Source organism: Callorhinus ursinus, unplaced genomic scaffold (assembly GCF_003265705.2).
Source record: "Callorhinus ursinus isolate GAN/ISIS: 27379988/994484 unplaced genomic scaffold, GSC_fseal_2.0 scaffold1, whole genome shotgun sequence".
NCBI classification, from domain to species: domain Eukaryota; kingdom Metazoa; phylum Chordata; class Mammalia; order Carnivora; family Otariidae; genus Callorhinus; species Callorhinus ursinus.
In genome coordinates this window covers 97,759,195-97,775,192 of record NW_027397063.1, presented here as the reverse complement: position 1 = coordinate 97,775,192, position 15,998 = coordinate 97,759,195, and the positions used below count along the sequence as shown (strand labels likewise).

The following is a 15,998-nucleotide window of genomic DNA, read 5'->3' as shown; positions in this document are numbered from 1 at the left end:
TCTGTTGTTTCTTAATATCAGGACCATAGGCGGTCTCCTGCCAGCATGTCAGGATTTGGCAGGTGCTTCTGGAATGCTCCAGGAGCAGGATTCTGCAGGCACAAGCAGAAATAGCAGAAACTGTGCTACTAGCCGAGAGCAGCTTCTATTTTCGGGACATGTAGGCACTGAGAGTTCAAACAAGGAATGGCTTTCGTGGTTTTGGATTGACTCTTGCGTTTCTGGGACACTGTATCCTAAGCCATTTTCTGTTTCCCTTCCAGGGCTGAAGTGATTCTGGGGAGCATCATCAAGAAGAAAGGCTGGAGGTAATGCATTCACGATAATCATGTACTTGCCTTTAAAAAGACTATTATTATTTTGCACCAGAGAAGGGAAAATAAAATTGCATGACAGCTGAACAAAAGGCTGTCAAAAAAGAAGTCAATTCTTGGTAAAGAGATGATTTATAGTGGTTTGAAAATAAATACCAACAAGTTCATTACTTGTGCTTCAAAAAGTATTGATGAGTCATTGATCGCAATGAATTACCACGGGGTTGGTAGAGCAGAGAAGGAGGGGATGGTCATGAGATAGTCATGCATAAAAGATAGTGGCATTTTCATGGTTTCTCACTGCCATTTGCGGTAATTTGGCAAAGGAAGGCAGCTGATAGGAAGCTGAATATCTATACACATGTATTTATGTTCACTGTTCATTTTACTGACAACTCCGGGTGCAAAGAAATGATGAAGAAAGAAGTCCTTGTGATCAATGCCCCAAAGCTCTCTCATCTGAACACAATTAGCCAACACCTCTGCCGTGTACAGGGAGCCCTATTAATCTGGAAGTGCTTCGTCTGCTGTCCTTGAGGGGGGTCACATCCCCTTCCATCGCGGGCTGTAGCCAACATCAGTGGTAAAGAGGAATGCCTCAGTTGTGGGGGGTGGGGAGGCAATCCCCCTCCACTTCACTGAGCATGTCAACCATGACAGCCCCTTCTTCCCCAGCCTGAGTAGAGAATCAGGCCAAGACCACAGGACGAGTTTGGGATCCTCTCTGCTCTGGTAGAAGATCAGCTGTTGGCCAGATAAAAAGAGCTCTGTAGTATTAGTGGAAATGGAAACTTAGAAATTTATAGAGAGATGAACAAATAAAGTTTGGTGACCCACTTTCTCTTTCTCCCTGCTCCTCCTCCCCTACTCCAGGGATTATAAGGGTATTCAGAGAAAATTATATTCAACCTTAAATATGGAAAAATATTCACATCCCTGCCCAGGCCTCCACCTTGCGGGAGTTCCGTTCCCACTCAGAACCATCCATCACCGCCCAAATAGGGACTGCACCACTCCTTAGGGCTCCTGGAACCAAGTGCTGCAAACTACGTGGCTTCAGACAATAGAAGTTATTCTCTCACAGTTCTGGAGGCCGGAAGTACAAAATCAAGTTTTGGGCCGAGCCGTGCTCTTTCTGAAACTCTGAGTAGAATCCTTCCTCGCCTCTCCCTAGGTTTTGGCTTTTGCTGGCAATCTTGGGCATTCCTCAGCCACGGCTGCACTCAGCCTCTGCCTCTGCCATCAGATAGCCTTCTCCCCTCGTGTGTGTCCGTGTGTCTTCTTCAAAGGACACTGGTCGTATTGGATTAAGGACTCACCCTACTCTAGTATGACCTCATCTTAATTTAATTAATTACATCTGTAATGACCCCATTTCCAAATAAGCTCCCTTTCTGAGGTACCGGGGGTTAGGACTTGACCAAGTCTTTTTAGGGGACACAACTGAGCCCATAACAGAGCCCCTGGAGATGAGTCCACTCACAGCCCCGTGAACTGCGCAGCGAGGTGCGGGCTGACAGAGGACACCTGAGGAAGGGAAGGAGGGGAGCATCATCAGTGCAGGAGCTCCCTCCCCTTAACACCCGGACAACCTCTAACCATCACTCTCCGTGGTTTACAGAGGCTGTTATACACCTACAAGAAACCAGATTAACATGCATCTTCTACAAACTGGCTTTCCGTCTTGCAGATAAAAACCCAAGCTGTCACCATGCTCCGGAATATTGATATCAGTGCACGGCTACCCCTACAAGACTGATGAAAAGATAGACCGTATCACAGAGTCTCTACAAGCAATTTCAACTAGCATGTTTAGCTTCTAGTCCCAGCACCACCCCTTGCCTGCTGTGCTTTCCAGGGCAGGTTACTTCACTTGTCTGAGTCTCCATTTCCCCATCTGTAAAATGGACGGCCTAACTGTTCATGAAGTGTCGTGCTGATAAAGTGAGATGAAGGGTGCAAAAGTATTTTGAAAGCTGTGCTCTATCATGTAGAATGCTCATATTATCAGTCTCCAGCCATTCAGAAGAGTTGCTGGAGATGCCTCCATGACAGTCAGCGGTAATTGGCCGGGTCGCTGGCTACTCTTGCCCTTTGAACGTACATGTTAGTGTGCACACCGACGGAACCCAAATATTTTCCGGAAAGCCTAACTTTGAAAAAAATAAAAAATCTCTGATAGTATTTGGAGAGGATGTGCAGCTCTGGTGGGCCCAGCCTCTCTGAATAATCGAGAGGACTGCCTTCATTTTTTATAATATCCTATCTGGCGTCTGGTTGAAGCTGTGAAAATGTTTGCTAGAGGAGACCTGGCTCCCCTGTGGCAGATTGCTGTTACACTGGGTATCGTGAGGTTGATGGATTAACCTGGAAGGTGCATCAGCCCTTCCTCAGTGTGTAATCTCCAGATGCACGTATCTGTAGGGCTTCCGTTACAGTGATTCAAATCACTGTTCAGGGAATTAACTTCAGTGGGTTGGGGTTGCTGGCATTTTCTACAATTTTTTCTTGTCACAGCTAGGCTGTCAGAATTGTCATCCTTGTCCCCATTTGGTTATCATTAATCTTGTGAGGCTCTTATATCTTGGGCCCCAAGGCATCGGCTCTATAGCTGATGGAATTATAAATGCCTTATTTCAAATACTCCCAAAGTTTGGTCTTAGCCTTTGAATCTCAGACGATTTTTTTTTCCCTAGGCCAGTTCAATTGAATTATATACCTGGAGAAACTAAATTATACTGAGATCTGCCTCCTGATTGTAAATTATGTGGCCATAATTCTCACGACACGTTTCCTAATCCACCATCATGATAATACCATTGCCATTTCTTGCCCTTGGGTGTGGTTTGGAGAAGGCAATAAGTTTGCTGACAAGATTTCCACCTTTCATTCCCTTAGGAGTAAAGTGGTTAAAACCTTGAGTTACAAATTCTGGAACTGTTTTCCTAAAATAATGTTTCCATTTAATAAAATAGTCAAAGAAAATGTATTCCTATTAATTGACCACTCTCTCATTCATATCTCTATGCAGTCAGTTACTGCCTGCTGGAAAGCGTAATAACTCAGAGCCGCTAGGGCCCGTGGTCCTTGGCAGAGGGTGGACTGAGCTCCAGGAAAGCTCACACTCAATCAACGTTATGGCAGATGCTAAATAAGCGTTAGTATGTGCTACTAAAGCAGTTCGTCCTTTAAATCCACTCACTTACCCTCTCGTTTACCATCCCTGCCCCTCGGTGCCTACCGCTCATGCTCTTTACCACCCCCCCATCAGCTGCTCACTGCCACAGCTTCCTCCACCTGACCCTCCAGGTAAAGGTCATTCCCCTTCAACCTCTTTATCTAGGATCTGACTTCACGTCCACACTCATCAGCTTCCCTTTGTCCCAATATTTCAGTGACATGAATTAACAAATTTATCTCTTTACCAGTTTTTTTTTTTTTAATGGGAGGTACAATAAATTCTTTCTGGTGCTATAATAATACGACTCAATACAAAAACCAACAATTTATTTAATATTTCTCTCTGTTTGTCTAACATACAGGAGGTCCAGCTTGGTCATAACAACCAAACTCTACTGGGGTGGAAAGTAAGTTAAATACTTTTCTTTTCCCTACTTGATAGGAAACAACTAGTAGTTCATACTTTTATCCTTTTGGGCAACCATTTTACATCTAATGTACTAAAATTAATTGATTTGGGGAAAAAGATTATTTTTTCTGCCTTGAAGGAAATAGCAATTAGCCTAGGATTCAATTTCAGCAAGATGCCCCAAAGAAATGTAGTGTAAAGCATGTGGTCCACTTGTTACTAAGTAATTCAAGGAGATTTTCAAATACCAGCCTCATGCTTAGAACCATTTCCAAAATAGAGTTCAAATTTTAGGAAAAGAAAACAAGCACATAGCATCACAGAGGAAAAGCTATTTGAATCTGCCAAAACTCAGAGACTTCCATGGAATGCAAAGATAAAAATATCTTGTCTGGCCCCATGTGTGAGTCTCTGATCATTTCTGCAGAAGGCGTTGAAAATGTTGATCAAAAGGACCGCCTTTTGGGAATAACAGGAAGCTACCATATCACTCACTGGCAGGCAAATGGAAGAGAGGTCCTCTGTCTGTTGTGGGATGCAAACAACCTTCACAGGATGAATTGGCCTCTAATAAGCCTACTGGTGTTTGAACTGGTACTTACATGATTCAGCAGAACTTAGAAGTCTGGCTAGCTATTCCACATACCTTTTCATGGAAATCACAAATATTTCCATGGAATCTTAACAAAAACAAAAACAAAACCTTATTTACCTCCCTATAATTGAGAGGGAACAGTTAGAAACAAAATTGGAGACAGAGGACAGTTCCTTAGGAGTCTTCAAATAAAAATGTATATGTATACAAATAGCTCCCACACATACACACTCATATTTTATTACTATTTTTGAGCCTATTTATGATGACTATGAAGACAGAAGGATGGAATTTAGATTTTTATTCCTACTATCGCCTATATAAAAATCAAGCAACATGGTGCTTGTGAGAAATGTAGATTTACTTTGTCTTCTGATTCATGGTGCTGTTGCTCAGTGCTTTGGTGATTGTACCTAAAGCCTTGCCTATGCTTTAGAAATAAACAGGGAAGAAGACAATCCTCAAGAACCATTATGTAGCAGAGTATGACATACAATACTATCTAATGTTTTTATAAAAGATTGAAAATCACCAAAGGCAAATGGTAAACTATGTTTTAAAAAGATGTTGCCACAGGTAGTGATGTTGAAGAAACATTTCATGAAGACTTTCAAACTTGAGTACCTCTGAAACAAATAATACATTATATGTTAAAAAAAAAAAAAGAAGATAGCAGGAGGGGAAGAATGAAGGGGGGAAATCAGAGGGGGAGACGAACCATGAGAAACTATGGACTCTGAGAAACAAACTGAGGGTTCTAGAGGGGAAGGGGTGGGGGGATGGGTTAGCCTGGTGATGGGTATTAAAGAGGGCACGTTCTGCATGGAGCACTGGGTGTTATATGCAAACAATGAATCATGGAACACTACATCAAAAACTAATGATGTAATGTATGGTGATTAACATAATAATAATAATAATAATAATAATAATAATAATAATAAAAACTTGAGGACCATATTTCTTTCTAACTGGCCAGTGCTTGAGGATGGTCTGGAAAGACAAAAGTCCTAGTTAGATGTTTGTCTTCTTAGGATACTAATGTAAGAAAGACTTACATCACATTTTAACAGAAAGTAATTGTTAAATTTCTTTTGCCAGTCAAAAGGCACTTCCAAATTTGCTTCCTCTCTCAGAAAAGCGAATGTCATCAACAGTTCACAAACTTATGTCAAGGCTTTTTTGGGGGTGGGGGGCAGTCTGGGATTAGTTAAAATCAAGGTGGGATGGTTGAGCCATATATTGATATGTGATAATATATCACATTATACATGGACGGGTGTGTGTGGCTGAGTTGTTATTGATATTGTGTGAGGAGAGTCATGGTTAATTCATCACCTGGGGTCTCCAAAGAAAAGGGGCTCGGTGCATTGCTCACCAGCCTTCTCTCCTCAACCTGTGGCATGGAATTTGCCAAGAACAGGGTATAAAATTAGCAATTCAATCTAGAATGATTATTCCTCTGTACTTTTGAAACAGCAATTAAAAAAAAAAGCACACCCCACTCAAAGTCATTTGCTTCTTTTTCTTGTTAGAGCTGAAACGGAAAGAGGGTTGTCAAGAAAACATATTATTGAAGGTAGGTACAGCACTTCCATTTTATCTTCATTTGTGGGCTGCTGATTCAAGAAACGTATCAACCAAATAGGTTCAAAACCCACTGGGAGGGGGAAAATTCTCTATAGAGAGGATCACAATCAACCACAATCTCTCTGGGTTTTAGTGTAGGAGTGTGGTGATATGGAGAAGACAATTGGGAACACAAAAGAAAAAGGACAAATTCTTTAAAACTCTTCTCATTTACAGCTGTACTAGCATTAATAAAACACTTCCCTAAGACATTTTAAAAGAGCTTTATTGAGATATAATTTACATACCATAAAGTTTACCCATTTAAAGTACACAATTCATTGGTTCTGGGGTATAATAACAGAGTTGTACGATCATCACTATAAATTCAATTTTAAAACATTTTCATCACTCCTGGGTGGCTCAGTCGTTAAGCGTCTGCCTTCGGCTCGGGTCATGATCCCAGGGTCCTGGGATCGAGTCCCGTGCCGGGCTCCCCGCTTGGCGGGAGGCCTGCTTCTCCCTCTCCCACTCCCCCTGCTTGTGTTCCTGCTCTCACTATCTCTCTCTCTGTGTCAAATAAATAAATAAAATCTTTAAAAAATTAAAAACAAAACAAAACATTTTCATCACTCCAAAAAGAAACCTAGAACCCACTAGGAGTCACTTCCCACCTTCTCCCTACCCTCTTCCACAGCCCCAAGCAACCGCGAATCTACTTTTGTCTCTATAAATTGGGCAACTCTGGATATTTCATATGAATGAGATTGTACAATATGTAATACTTTGTGACTGGCTTTTTTCGCTTAGCATAATGTTCACCCATGTTGTAACATGTATCAGTATCATTCCTTTTTACTGCCAAATAAAATTCCATTGTGTGGATAGACCACATCTTGTTTATTCATTCATCAGTTGATGTACATTTGGGTTGTTTTCATTTTTTGACTTATAAATAATACTGCTATGAATATATGTGTACAAGTTTTGTGTGGACATATGCTAAGACTATGATAGTTTTATTTTATTTAAAATTTTTATTTTTTTAATTCCAATACAATTAACATACAGTATTATATGTTTCAGATGTACAGTATAATGATTCAGCACTTCCATATATTACTCAGTGCCCATCACAATAAGTGTACTTTTAATCCCCTTCACCTGGGGCACCTGGGTGGCTCAGTCGGTAAGCGTCTGCCTTCGGCTCAGGTCATGATCCTGGGTTCCTGGGATCGAGTCCCACGTCGGGCTGCTTGCTCGGCGGGAAGCCTGCTTCTCCCTCTCCCACTCCCCCTGCTTGTGTTCCCTCTCCTGCTGTGTCTCTCTCTCTCTGTCAAATAAATAAATAAAATCTTAAAAAAAAAAAATCCCCTTCACCTGTTTCACCCATCCCCCCACCCACCTCTCTTCTAGTAGTCACCAGTTTGTTCTCTATATTTAAGAGTCTGGTTTTTGGGTTTGTCTCTTTTTTCTTTGTTCCTTTGTTTTGTTTCTTAAATTCCCCATATGAGTAAAATCATATGGTATTTGTCCTTCTTTGACTTATTTCACTTAGCATTATACTCTCTAGATCCATCCATGTTGTTGCAAATGGTGAGATTTCATTCTTTATAGCTGAGTAGTATTCCATTTGATATATATACACACGTGTGTTTGTGTGTGTGTGTATCACCTCTTCTTAATCCATTCACCTATAAAGGAACATTCGGGTTGCTTCCATCTGGTGACCATTGTAAATAATGCTGTAATACACATAGAGGTGCATTTTATCTTTTTGAGTTAGTATTTCTGTATTCTTTCGATGAATACCCAGGAGTGGAATTACTAGATCATATGGTAATTCTATTTTTAATTTTTTGAGGAACCTCCATACTGTTTTCCACAGTGGCTGCACCAGTTTGTATTCCCACCAACAGTGCAAAAGGGTTCCTTTCTCTCCACATACACACTAACACTTGTTCCTTGTGTTTTTTATTTTTGCCGTTCTCATAGGTGTGAGGTGATATCTCATTGTGGTTTCAGTTTGCATTTCCTTGATGATGAGTGATGGGCATCTTTTCATGTGTCTGTTGGCCATCTGCATATATTCTTTGGAAAAAATGTCCATGTCTTTTGCCCATTTTTTAATTGGATTATTTATCTTTTTTGGTGCCGAGTTGTATAAGTTCTTTATATATTTTGAATATTAACTCTTTATTGGATATATCATTTGCAAATATCTTCTCCCATTTAATAGTTTGTCTTTTTGTTTTGGTGATGGTTTTTCACTGTGCAAAAGCTTTTTATTTTGGTGTAGTCCTAATAGTTTGTTTTTGCTTTTCTTTCCTTTGCCAGAGGTAACATATCTAGAAAAATGTTTCTGTGGCTGATGTCAAAGAGATTACTGCTTATGTTTTCTTCTAAGAATTTTAGAGTTTCAGGTCTTACATTTAGGTCTTTAATCCATTTTGAGTTTATTTTTGTGTATGGGGTAAGAAAGTCCAATTCCATTCCTTTGCATGTAGCTGTCTAGTTTTCCCAAAACTATTTGTTGAAGAGACTGTCTTTTTTTTCCATTGCATATTCCTGCCCTCTTTGTCATAGATTAACTGACCATATAATTGTGGGTATATTTCTGGGCTCTCTATTTTGTTCCATCAATCTATGTGTCTATTTCTGTGCCAGTACCATACTGTTTTGACTACTACAGCTTTGTAGTATATCTTGAAATCTGGGATTGTGATACCTCCAGCTCTGTCCTTTTTCAAGATTGTTTTGGCTATTTAAGGATATTTTGTTCCATACAAGTTTTAGGATTATTTGTTCTAGTTCTGTGAAAAATGCCATTGGTATTTTGATAGGGATTGCATTGAATCTATAGATTGCTTTGGTTAGTATAGACGTTTTAACAGAATTTTTCTCCCAGTCAGTGAGCATGGAATATCTTTACATTTGTTTGTGTCATCCTCAGTTTCTTTCATCAATGTTTTATGGTTTTCAGAGTACAGGTCTTTCACCTACTTAGTTAAATTGACTCCTAGATACTTTATTATTTTCAGTGTATTTGTAAATGGGATTGTTTTCTTAATTTCTCTTTCTGCTACTTCATCATCGTATAGAAATGCAGCTGATTTCTGTATATTGATTTTGTGTCTTGAAATTTTATTGAATTCATTTTTCAATTCTAGTAGTTTTTTGGTGGAGTATTTAGGGTTTTCTACATATAATATCATATCATCTGCAAATGGTGACAGTTTTACTTCTTCCTTACCAATTCAGATGCCTTTTATTCCCTTTTCTTGTCTGAGTGCTGTAGCTGGGATTTCCAGTATTATGTTGAATAAAAGTGATAAGAATGAACATCCTTGTCTTGTCCCTGAGCTTAGGAGAAAAACTCTGTTTTTCACCATTGAATAGGATGCTAGTTCTGGGTTTTTCATAGATGGCTTTTATTATGTTGGGGTGTATTCCCTCTAAACCTATTTTGTTGAGAGTTTTTATCATGAATGGATGTTTTGTCCAATGCTTTTTCTTCATCTACTGAAATGATTGTATGGTTTTTACCCTTTCTCTTGTTGATATGATATATCACATTGATTGATTTGCAAATACTGAACCACCTTTGCATCCCAGGAATCAATCCTGCTTGATTGTAGTAAATGATTTTTTTAAATGTATTGTTGGATTCAGTTTGCTAATATTTTCTTCAGGATTTTTGCATCTGTGTTCATCAGAGATATTGGCCTATAGTTCTCTTTTTCAGTGGTGTCTTTTTCTGGTTTTGGTATCAGGGTAATGCTGGCCTCATAGAATGAATTTGGAAGTTTTCCTTCCTCTTCTGTTTTTTGGAAGAGTTTGAAAAGAATAGGTAGTAACTCTTCTTTAAATGTTTGGTAGAATTCACCTATGAAACCATCTGGTCTTGGACTTTTGTTTTTGGGAGTTTGTTGGTTACTTATTCAATTTCATTGCTAGTAATCGGTATGTTCAAATTGTCTATTTCCTCCTGATTCAGTTTTGTGAGGTTATATGTCTCTAGGAATTTATCCATTTCATCTAGGTTGTCCATTTTGTTGGTACATAATTTTTCAAGACTATGATAGTTTTTAAAGAGTATTATATGCATTTTAAAAAAATTGTAGAAAATTACCACTCATTAACTGATTTATGGGGCTATTGCTTTTGTGATGGTACTCAAAACTTTGTAGAGCCTAGAAATAAACAAGAAATAGTACAGTCTTCTAGAACCATTATGTAGTAGAGTACTACTCTACTTCATTGGGTGGATTATGAGAATTATGAGGAATTTTTATGTATTTCTTATTTGTCTATATATAACAAAAATATTATACCTGCACCTATTGCAATAAAGGAAAAATGTTAAATGGGACTAAACATATCTGAGATTTTTTAACTTTGGATTCATGATTAATCATTAAGACAGATGATTTTTCTTCTTTTTAAAACTAGTTTCATTTATGAAATACCAAAGTCAATAAAAACACGAAATGTACTCTAATCTCACCACTTTAAAAATAAAAATAAACAAGTCCTCCCTTTGCTTATCTTATCTCATTTCACAGTGTGACAATATGGGGCATGTCCTTCCCAACTTGTCCCCACAGTTAAGTTGTTCTATCTATCTATCTATCTATCCACATTTACTTATAAGTACAAAAACATAAGTATGAAACCAGGGGAATCAAGCTATACATATTAACCTAAAATCTACATTTTTTGCAATTAAAATAATTTTAAGCATATACATGATTTGTAGGTTATTTCTTGGTCTTAGTAGTATAAAGAATTATACAAATGGCCACCCTTATGTAAATGTAATAGACACTGGAAGCAGCATTGTTAGGTCAAAGAATAATGCATATTTTAAATTATTTTCTAAAAAGGAATATACCAGTCTGATGGATGAGCTGGTTTTATTTGTTTAGTTATACATTTATTTAGTAATGCGTTTTAGCTACTTTTTATAATTTTGTGCTTCTTTTTCTGGGAACCAACTCTTCATGTTCTTAAGCTATTTTTCTTTTGAGTTTTTGTCTTGATCTTATTAATTTTTCAGGAGCTCTTCGTATATTAATAATGTTCACTCTTTGTCAGTTACACGTGTTGCAAAAATTTTCTTCCAGGCTGCCATTTCATTGTGAAGTTTTTTTCCTCCCCATGAACCTAATCTGAAAGATAATGTTGAGAGGCACCTGGGTGGCTCAGCTGGTTAAACATCTGACTTCAGCTCAGGTCATGATCTCAGGGTCCTGGGACCTAGCCTCAGTTGGGCTCCCTGCTCAGCAGGGGTTGGGGGGGAGAGTCTCCTTGTCCCTCTCCCTCTGTACCTCCCTCCACTTGTATGCTCACTCACTCTCTCTCTCTCAAATAAATGAATAAAAGTCTTTTAGAAAAAAGATGATAATGTTGAATTTGAAGACACTCATTGCAGTTTTGAAGTTTATTAACCTATAAAGAAAACTTGGAAAGATCTTAGACTTCCACTGGAAAAGAAATAATTTTGGTGTTCAATCATTTAATTTAAAATAGACTTTTGGGGCACCTGGCTGGCTCAGTCTGTACAGCATGTGACTCTTGATCTTGGGGTTGTAGGTTTGAGCCCCACACTGGACATAGAGATTATTTTTTAAAAATTTAAAAATTAAAACTAAAATAAAATGCCACATCTTAGAGAATATGTTTATATTATTATTTCATATATATATAATTTTTTAACAGTGATAATTATATCAGTCAGTTGTTTCCAAAGTTTTTGTATGAGTTTGGTATTTCTCATTAACTGATTTTTAATATATTTGTAATCATTGGCCTTTGAAACCAAACAAACAGTGGTTCAAGTTTCAACTGTGTCATTTATGAGCTAGGACTCTTTGTGCAAGTTACCTAACCTCACTAAACCTCCATCTCATTGATTATATGATGGGCTATAAATATTCCTACCTCGCAACGTTACTATACAGAGACTGAAATTGGATAATTCACATTGAGCACAGTATCTGTCACATAGTAAGCACTTAATAAATGTTATTTTTGTCATTATCATCATCATTCTTAATAGTACAACTGTTAGTCTTCATACCCTAGATAAGGGCACCCTTTACTAAGTAACATTCTAAGGCCACCACAATGAATAAGCCCATTCTAGCACTAGAGAAAGCTTTCAGATTCTTACCCCAAACAAAATCCCTTCTTCAGGACTTCATATCCAATTTGTAAAACACAAGTAAAATCCAACCTGCCTCTTAAAACTGTTACCATTCCTGCTCTGGCACTTGCCCACATGATTTGAGTCATGTACCATGAGAAATAACCGCCCCCCCCCCCAAAAAAGAAATAATCCATGTAAGCTTGTTGTACCAAGCTGAAAAACAAGGCAGCAGTGTGCTGCCTAGAAAGTTCTTGTCCCTCTTTTCTTTTTAATCTAGTTTATTAAAAAAGATTCAAGAAATGGTTCAGGATGGCAATCAACAGAGAACATAAAATCGAGGAGAGAAAGAATGAAGAAAGTTGCTGCGCTTTTTACTGGATCACCATTGCTTTAATATTTACCAGTGTGCTCATCATTTCAAAATTCGCTCTTTTAAATCAGTTTTCTTCAAGCCTCAAACAACTTAACAGAAATATCTTAAATTCTCTGTCCCTTTAAATAAGTCAAGGAATTCTCTTAGGAACTAATCTCTCAGGATGGATAAACCAGTTCAACTGAAATTCAAATTGACCCAGATTCAAACTTTTAACACAAAATTTCAAACTTCTGAGACTGAAGAATTGAGATCATTTATTAGTATGTTGTTACTGTTTATTTTGTAGTTCATAGTTTTAGCCAAAGACAAAGATATTCATGAGTCCAAGAGCATCAGCTAAAAGGATATTTCTAGGCAGGCTGAAATTAGGGAATTGAGTGAATTTTCAGGGAAAGAAAGGGGGGGGGGACATGAGATTTCTAGACCCAAAATAAAGTTTGAAGGGGTTTACAAATCATTGTCCTTGGGTTTCATTGATACTTGTTTTGTGATGAAGGTGACCTTACTGAACATTGGAGATTCTTACACACATTAAATGTAGAAAGTGTTCTTAGAGGACAGACAGAAGTCCAATTCATGTAGAGTTCAGGCCCCTTGAGTGCTGGTGACTTTGGCCACCTGAGCTGGTTTACAGAGAGTAAAATGAGCTTGACTTGTACATAATGCAGTTTTCAAAAAATTCATATTAAAGACCTTTTCAGTGAGCCCAAGCTCCTTTAGTTAGATCCAGTTAGGAACAACATGCTCCTTGGATTCACAAGAAGGAGGTAGAAATTTCACAATGGGAGGTTTATTGTATCCATTTAGAATCCCAAGGTCCTCTCAAGCTCTGAAAGTCTATTCATTCAGCCATTCGACATTCTTTTAAGTCCCAATTTTTGCCAGTGTTAAAATTTAGCAGATCAAGTTTCCTTAGTATCTTACAGGAAAGAATAGAAATAGTTTGGTAAGTCAAATTGTAAGACTAAAGTAAACTGTGTGCTTTTATAGGCAAAGGCTGTGTCTGAGTGTGAATTTGTCTTTCAGGGGAATGGCACTTTTGTTATGTGATTCAAACCACAAACTCACTATCATGATTTGAGGAGTAGGAGAGGAAAATAATCTGAGAAACTGCTTAGACCTTTATATTTATTTATTTATTTTTAAAGATTTTATTTATTCACTTGGCAGAGAGAGAGACAGTGAGAGAGGGAACACAAGCAGGGGGAGAGGGAGAGGGAGAGGGAGAAGCAGGCTTCCCACCGAGCAGGGAGCCCGACGCGGAACTCGATCCCAGGACCCTGGGATCATTTAGGCCTTTATATGAATGGCAAATGTTAAACCCAGCTTCTCTGAACTTTTATTTTAAAAAGGTAATTTATGATTTTTTCAATGAAAGAGGAAATTTCTTAACAGATGGCTTCACCACAATTCCTTCCCAGTGTTCCATGTTCATACTTAACTGAAATCACCCACTCAGGATAACCATGTTTCATCACAGGAGGGGGTAGCCACAGACCTTAATCTAATACAGCACAGTTTTGTAAAAATAAGCGGACCTGTCTTAAGTCATGACTGAGAGGTCTGCCGAGAAGAAGGCGGAAAATTATATACGGAAAAATTGCCCATCATTTAAGGCAACATTTTTTTTTCAAGCTAGAAAGGAAAGCAAATGTGTGGACACCGCATGTTTGAATAGAACCCTCACAGAATCTCCAGACTACTGATTTCCTTGTTTCTACTCAGTTCAACAGACAACACGGAACACCTGAACCATCTCTGACCATGCCAGTCTGCTTAACTTCTGAAATGGGCATATTTCTTTAGATGCCTGTGAAGTTGGCTTACATTGAATTAAAGTTTACCTTATAAACAATACAGTTCCTGTTCATCTTAAGAACCTAAAAGAAAAATCAAATTTGATTTTTTTTAAAGATTTTATTTATTTAATTGACAGAGAGAGACAGAGAGAGAGGGAACACAAGTGGGGGGAGTGGGAGAGGGAGAAGCAGGCTTCCCGCCGAGCAGGGAGCCCGATGCGGGGCTCGATCCCAGGACCCTGGGACCGTGACCGGAGCTGAAGGCAGTTGCTTAACCAACTGAGCCACCCAGGCGCCCCTGATTTCTTTTTACTACAAGTCACTTGAAAGCCATTTTCTTATCACCCAGCCACTCCACCCCTCCCACCCCCAAAACCTTTGGCACATGTGTTCCTTAAAAAAAAAAAAAAGAAAGAAAGAAAGCTATTTTCTTTACGTAACATCATTTAGTATCCTGTGGACTTTTGAGGAATTGCCAATTAGCTTGCAGACATCTTTTCAAGGACAGGGAGCTTGTCTCCTGCTTCTCCTATATTCACGCCCACAGACACTGGGTTAGTGCCGAGGGACAGGCTAAAGTCCAAAGTGCCTTCAGCAAGTGCATTCACTTCCCTGGCGCACTTACCTACCTTAGGTTATGATTAGCAGCCCGGATGCCCCTCTGCAGCCAAGGTTAATGCCTTTTTGCATGTCTACTTAAACTTAAAACAGTACCTGGCTCCAAGCCAATGCTCAACAAACATTTGCTAAGTGGAGCTACCACGTGACTATTTGTTTATTGGAGATAAACCCTGAATGGCTTTGTTGAGCATGTCTTTTATGTTGCTACAATTTAACTATTTCTATAAGATTAAAGCATCCAAATGGGAAAGTGCCTGATTTGGTTTGTAGTCACATGAAAGATTAAAGCAGAAAGATCGTTTAACTCTAGTTTGTCTTTGGATAGATGAGGAAACCAGGGCCCAAAGAGGCTGAGGCAATGTCAGCAAGGTCATTCAGGCCAGCCCAAATCAGTATCCTGGATCCCAAACCACCTGCACATAGACCTCGCCTCTGAATGCCAGGCTGCTACATCCACCAGCTAAGAGCTCCGTGTGCTTGACTAACGTGCGGCTCAGACTTCTGTGGCTCCCACCAGTCTGCTTTCCCCCTGACTTCCCTGTCTTACTAAGAGTCCCTTCACTTTTCAGGCCAAAAATCCGAGAGTCATCCTTGATTCCTTGACCTCCACACTCTGTATCCAGCACACCTGCCAGTCCCCTTATTTCTATTTATGCAACTTGTTCCGAATTTGAACACTTCGTCCGGACTTGGCCCACTTGCCCTGCTGTCCTGACCTCTCACTGGCCTCCCTTCCTGCTTTCACTCCTGCCTCCTCCAGGTCATCCTCAGCAGACCCGTGACCAGCTCAAAATGTAAATCCAATAAAGTCATTTCCTGTGATTAACTCCTCATCTCCCAGCCCTCCCCCTCCCCCCCACCCAATGATTTTCCATCTCACAGAGAGTAAAACCCAGAATTTCCACCGTGGATTTCAAGGCTTGATGTGATTGAGATTTTCAAAGTTGGGGACAGGGTCTCTTAGAGGAACAATCTCCTTCTACT

The 15,998-nt window shown here is 39.1% G+C and overlaps 1 protein-coding gene across 3 annotated transcripts in view; it reads left to right on the top strand.

The window, feature by feature from the left end:
• The window catches only part of KCNAB1 (potassium voltage-gated channel subfamily A regulatory beta subunit 1), a 394,841-nt gene that overhangs the window by 317,553 nt on the left and 61,290 nt on the right, over positions 1–15,998 (top strand). For all 3 annotated transcript variants that reach the window (XM_025879955.2, XM_025879963.2, XM_025879970.2), the window contains exons 5-7: positions 264–308; positions 3,857–3,901; positions 6,034–6,077. In XM_025879955.2, coding sequence (XP_025735740.1) covers positions 264–308; positions 3,857–3,901; positions 6,034–6,077 — 134 coding nt within the window. The remainder of the gene's footprint in view (positions 1–263; positions 309–3,856; positions 3,902–6,033; positions 6,078–15,998) is intronic.